Genomic DNA, 6,488 nt, shown 5'->3' with positions numbered 1-6,488 from the left:
TACATCTATCCTAACTATTCTGTATATACAAATACAAAATGGTCCTTCCTCTGTATCCCCCCTCTCCAGTTCAGTCCTGTCAGAGATGGGTATTCTGTTGGCATCTAAATATTATAGGTGCTTGAATTCAGCAAAACAATCCAACATAGTCCAGTAGTCCACAATAGTAGGGGGTTGTCTGAAGAAGTTGTTGACTAGAGCCTTTTACAGCTCAGCATATTAATAAGGCTTTACTTTATATACCTCATTTTTATACTTTTCTGCTGGATAATTAAGACCAAGATAAAGCAAAACCTATATAACAAGAAATATAACTTTTGTTAAGGTCAGTCAAGTCCCCTCAGGATTTATCCTATAACCCTGTAGATTTATCCTATAACCCTATAACTTTGTAGATCCTTTGTCAATGTCAGCCATGTGGATGAGTCTCGGTCATTGCTTGACCAATTTGCTCTCTGTGAAAGCTTGAGAGAAAGTTTTCTCTCCATGTGACTCCTTGGGCACACTATACATCATCCATCACATTCCTCTGTGGCTCCATAATCTCCTAGATCAGAAAATGTGGGGCACAACTGAGTTACATGATGTTACAGTATGGGTTCTCCTATGTCCTCAGTCTTCACTGACCTTGAAAGGCTAGGGCCAAAATGTTGGGGGACCTTGCAGCCCTTCCTTTGCTCCAATTTTTGAGCTGCAAACTTAGGTTGTTAACCCTCCAGAAGAGAAGCTTATTATTACCCTGCAACACATGCAGTTCAGTTTACCCTATTGGTATAAATATTGAGCATTTTAGGCATAATGTGGAACAGGTATCTTCCATCAAGTACTGATGTGTTGAAATTTAAGTCCTTACAGAATATGAAGAAAAAAAATTTAAAAATAGGAATAAGCACTTATCTTTTTCAGTAGTGCAGGGCTTTTGGGGGGGGGGGAGGAAGGTCCACAGGGTGTTCAGGGTCTCACTACTACATCAGACTCATAGCAATCTACCTGTTGACAGCCTCCTAAGAGCTGGGATTACAGGCGCCCCATAACCACACCCAGTCTCAGTCTCCAGCTCAGCACTCCCTGGGGGCAGGGCCAGCCCGGCAGGCCCAGGGATCAAACCTTGGCCCCTGCTCCTGCTTGCAGGCACTTTAATCTGCTGAGCTATTTGACTGGCCCTAGTAGTTCAGGTTTGTCAGTAAGGGCCTCTGTTTCAGTAAAAAATCACTTTTTTTTTTTATCTTGGAAGTTAATTTTACCTGATATAGGCTCTTGAGTGAGCTTTTAATTTTAGTCTTAAACATGTCTCACTCCATGCATAGTTTATGTTTTGTTTTTTTAAGAAGAAATCTGCTGTAAATCTTTGTTTCTTTCAGTGTAGCATGTTTTTCCCCTTCCTTGTAATCCTAAAGATTTTCTTTTTATCTTTAATTTTGAGTAGCGCCACCACCCCCCCATACTGGGGATTAAGTCCAGGGAATAATGAGCTATATACCTCATCCGTTGTAAAATTTTTATTTTGAGAAGGGGCATCCCTAAACTCCACAGATGGGCCTTGAACTTGAAATTCTTCTATTGTCAGCCTCTTAAAATAGCGAGACTTACAGGCTGGTTTAAGTAGTTTGAGTATGATTTGTCTAGCTGGTTTTGGGCTAGACAAAAAGTTTGATTTGCCTTACCTGTTTGATGAGGTTCTCTGTGATTTGATGTCTTTTATAGTTTGGAAAAATTGCAACTACTATTACTACTTCACATATTTATTATCTTTCTCTGTAGGATTTCAGTGGCCTGTGTGTTACAGCATTTGGATTTTCTGTTTTATCCCCACTACCACTCCAAGTTTTTTGTCATTGTGTTTCGTGTTGGATAATCTATTACTCAATTTTGTTGAACTTAGTGTTGAGCCATGTTCAGAATCCTTTACTGTGTTTTTCATTTGTCTCTGATAGATAGCATATTGTGATTTTCCCCTTTGCATCTTTGTATGCCTTCTCATTTGTAACTTAATATCAGTTGTTTTGCACAGGGCAGTAGGGACTATTTGTGTCTTTTAGCATGGGGTCTTGGGTCGATGTAGTCTGAATTTACATTGTATTTTGGTCCTGTTGCTATGGTTACCTTCTTTTTTTAATTTTGTGGACCAGTGCCCTAAAGAATTTTTGTAGGGTCTGCTTTTTATTAAAGTTCGGACTTTTGGACTTCTTCTTGTTATTGTACTTCACAGTGTATCTTTGTTCATACTTTTCCTTCTCCCTCAGTTTATCGTGCTATTTATTTCTCGTTGCTTACTACAACAGTGGTAGAAATAGGGAGTTTTGGTGAGGAAGACATTATGTACTTTGATTTTTCTGTCTGAGATTTAGGCAAGCATCATGTCTGTGGATCTCAACACTAGGGCTTTCTTGGTAACCCTGGTCCTCCCCAAGAGGAGAGAATTGCTAATAGCCTGGGTGCTTTATATTTTCCTGTCCTAATGCCAAGGATAGAGTTTCTGCCTTCTTCCAGGTGGGAGTAGGGAATAAAAATATTCTTTTTTAAAGTATTCTACAAAATGTGTTCTGCAGCCAGCTCCCTTGATTAGTTTTTGCTAATTAAGGTCAATGTGCTGCTAGAGACACATAATTTTTGGCATTAGTTGTCATGATGTTTTAAAATGTAAATATTATGTAGGTATATGTTTTCAAAGTTCATATAGACTATTTAATTTTTATTCTTTACTTTTTTGGTGGAGGGGATGAGTGGGGATTGAACCAAGCACCTCTATGATGAGCTGTTTATTTTGAGGGTGGAGAGCTTGGTAAGTTGCCCACAGTGGGCTCAGTCGTAAGATTCTCCTACCTTATCATATATCTCCCTGCTCTTCTCCTGTGCCTTCCTCCCTGTTGTGACAGATCTGAATGGCTTCTCTAAGCATATGTTGGTACAGGTTAATACTGGCCCTACCATGAGCTCAAAAGTGACGGGAGAGATGATAGACATTAGCTATCTTCGTGGTATGCTCCCTGCTTGGCCACCTCTAGGTCAGCAAAAATGTTCCTTTTCCCCTCTTTAAGATATTTATCAGAACATACTGCAAGATCATTCACCATGAGGGATGTTAGGATCCTCAAAGAAACACATAGCTACTTTATGTGCAGCATGAAAAGGAACTGAAAACATTTGCCGTTATGCATGAATGATTTTGATATCTTGGTTTTCTAATTGGTTTTAGATTACAGGAAGAAAGCTATTTATACTGGCTATAATTATCTTGACAAAAAAAAAAAGGCAGCCTCAGAACTGTAACTAATAAAATCTGAATAGGAAATGAAAAAATATTCCTACTTTTTTTTTTTGGTGGTACCTGGGGATTGAACTAAGGACCCTGCACTTGCCAGGCAAGTAGTTATTCTACTGAGCTATCTTCCCAGCCTTCAAAAAAAAGATTTCTCCTGCCTTAGTCCCTTAGGGTGCTGAGACTACCATTGCATGCCACCATGCCCAACTGTTTTATTTCTTCAATTAGTCTTTATGGTTTGTGGTTTATTTTTTGAGACAGGGTCTCACTATGTAGTTCAGGCTGGCCTCAAACTCACTATGTAGGTCAGACTGGACTGGAATCTGCAGCGATCATCCTGCCTTGGCATCCCTAGTGCTGGGATTACAGGCATGTGCTAGCATACCTGGCTAAGTTATTTTTTAATCATGCATTTTTATTGCCTGATCCTGCATGGCAGATTCCAGCAATGCAACAAAGAATTGTTGAATAAACAAATGAATTTATAGTGATTGCTGATCTTATTCCTTTTCTGAGTATAGTTTTTCTTCATTTTTGATGGCAGTAATTAATTTCTGAAGATATAAAAGAAATATCTTTGTGGTTTTTGTATTTGTCTACATTTAATTAGAGAGCATATTTCTATGCAATCAAAATAATACATAGGACTTTTAGCAAGATCAAAGGAAGTTTGATAATTACACAACATCTTTACCACAGTGTTGCAGCCATTGAAGGAGGACCTTTGACTTTTTTTTTTTTTTTTTTTTTAGGGAAGGGTCTACAGGTTGTTCAGGGTCTCACTACTAGATTGAACTCCTAGTGATCTGCCTGTTTACAGCGTCCCAAGAGCTGGGATTACAAGTGTGTGCCACCACTCCCAGTCTCAGTTGCTGTCTCAGTGCTCCCTGGGGGCTGGGCTGGCATGGCAGGCTCAGGGATGTTGTATAAACCTGTTAGCTGAGTTTATTTTATTTTTTTGGCAGAACTGGGGATTGAACTCAGGTCCTTGCGCTTGCCAGGGAAGCGCTTATTTCATTGAGCCATCTCCCCAGCCCCTAGGCTGAGTTTAATAACAAGGTACAAAGGATGAAGAAGAGGGGGAAACTTAACATTATTTCACAGAGTTTACCAGAACCTTGCCTGGCTCTGGAGGAACAAGATTTTTTAAAGGTGATAATTACCTCAACTTCCTTAACAATGGAAATGTGTTTTAAGATTGGTTTTATCATTTTCTTCTAGGTGATTTACTGTTCTTTTGGTGGAACATCCAAAGGGCTGCACTTCAATAACTTAATAGTTGGACTTGTCCTCCTTACAAGAGGCAAAGATGAAGAAAAAGCAAAATGTAAGTACTTTTATTATCTCAGTATGAATTGATTGATTGCTTGATTCATTTGTTCATTCATTTGCTAATTACTAACTTAAAGACAGAGTCTTACTATTCAGTTCAGGCTAGCCTGTATAAACTCCGTATAGCTTGGTCTGACCTTGAGTTTTATGATGCTTTTGCATCACCCTCCCGAGTGCTGGGAGTCCAGGTGAGCGCCACTATATTCAGCTTCAAAATGATAATGTCACATATGCACAGAATAATTTGCCTCAAAATTCTGAGGATAGGCTAAAGATTTGAATTAATATTTTCCCAAAGAAGATACATGAGTGTCCAATACCATTTGGAAAATGTTCAACATAATGAGCCATTTGAGAAATGTAAAGTAAAGCTACATTATAATGCTATATCACACCTACTAGTCCACTAAAAAAAGACAGATAATAGCAAGTAATGGCAAGGTGTGGAAAAATTGTAACCCTTCTGTATTGCCAGTGAGAATGTAAAATAATGCAACCACTTTTTAAACCTGATTTTAAACGGTGGTTCTGCTCTTTCTGCTACAATCCCAAGAAAATGTTACATTCTTTAAAAAAGTACACACACACAATCACATTATTTTTCATAGTACTCACAAAATAGATATAACCCTAATATCTGGCAACTGATCATAAATAAACAAAATGGGATAGAGGTGTACAATGGAAAATTCTAGTAAAAGAGTAAAATTGATTCATGCTAGATAGATCTTAACATTTTGCTAAACCTGGATGTAGTGGCACATACCTGTAATCCTAGGACTCAGGAAGCTGAGTAAGGAAGATAGAGGTGAGTTCAATATCAGCTTGAACTTCATAGTGAGTCTTTGTCTCCAAAAAAAAAAAAAAAATCAGTTTGCTAAATAACAGATTCTAGTCCCAATAGTCCATATTTAATGTCCTGTCTAGTTATCTATCTATCTATCTATCTATCTATCTATCTATCTATCTATCACTCTTGGATTAGGTAAGTCAGTGTGACAGAATGTGATAGTGGATACTCTGGCTGACACTGGGTATGAGTGAATTTATAGTTTTGTGGGTAGATGGGGAGTATTCTTGGATCAGTGGTGATTGTTGCACAAACTTATGGATATACTAAAAATGACTGACTTACACAAAAGTTTATATGATGTGAATTACACTGTATCTGAATAAAGCTGTTACTTTTTAAAAATTCTGATGACATGGATTTAGTAGTCTCTTTCTGCTTAATTCACAACAAAACTCTAAGTTTACTTAATAAGGCTTCACAGGAATTCTTGGCAATTAAGCTGGTGTGGATGCTCATACTTGTAATTTAAGCCTTCTAGGAGGCTGAGACAGGGTACACTGAGAATAAAAAAGACTGGGGATGTAGCTTGGTTGGAAGACTCAGTTCAAACCCCAGTACTGGGTTACCTTTAAAACTGCTAATTGGGGAAATTGTTTAACAGGAAGATACCATAAATGCCCTCAAGCCTGAAAGGGAACATAATCTTAATTGCTCATTGTCCATCTGTATTTCTTAGGGTATAGGTTTATGGCTTTATTTACTTCTTATTTTTTTGTTGTGATAGGTTCTTATTATGTTTCTCAGGCTAGGTTTGAACTTGTGGGCCCAGAATATCCTTCAACTTCAGTTTCCCTAAGTAGCTGCAACTATCAGTATGTAGCAGCTTGCCTGGCTTATGTTTTAAATCTGTTTATTTAATTTGGGGAGGGGCAAATTTTTAGTCAAGAATTGAGAGTGATGTAAATTCCATTGGACATTTTCCTGGGAAAAGATAGGAAACTTTATATTACATGTTTTGCCTCAAAAATCCTTAGGCATTTTTTCACGCCATATGTATGCTAGATTTTTTTCTCCTTCTCCTTTCTTTTTTTTTTTTTTTTT

The 6,488-nt window shown here is 37.9% G+C and overlaps 1 protein-coding gene across 3 annotated transcripts in view; it reads left to right on the top strand.

Moving 5' to 3' along the window:
• Nucleotides 1-6,488, top strand: part of Usp32 (ubiquitin specific peptidase 32) — a 209,852-nt gene that overhangs the window by 98,385 nt on the left and 104,979 nt on the right. For all 3 annotated transcript variants that reach the window (XM_023703132.1, XM_023703130.1, XM_004643016.2), the window contains exon 3: nucleotides 4,484-4,589. In XM_023703132.1, coding sequence (XP_023558900.1) covers nucleotides 4,484-4,589 — 106 coding nt within the window. The remainder of the gene's footprint in view (nucleotides 1-4,483; nucleotides 4,590-6,488) is intronic.

This window comes from Octodon degus, unplaced genomic scaffold, assembly GCF_000260255.1.
Source record: "Octodon degus isolate 3935 unplaced genomic scaffold, OctDeg1.0 scaffold00164, whole genome shotgun sequence".
NCBI lineage: Eukaryota > Metazoa > Chordata > Mammalia > Rodentia > Octodontidae > Octodon > Octodon degus.
The sequence above is the reverse complement of the archived record's forward strand: the minus strand, read 5'-3'. Positions and strand labels throughout refer to the sequence as shown.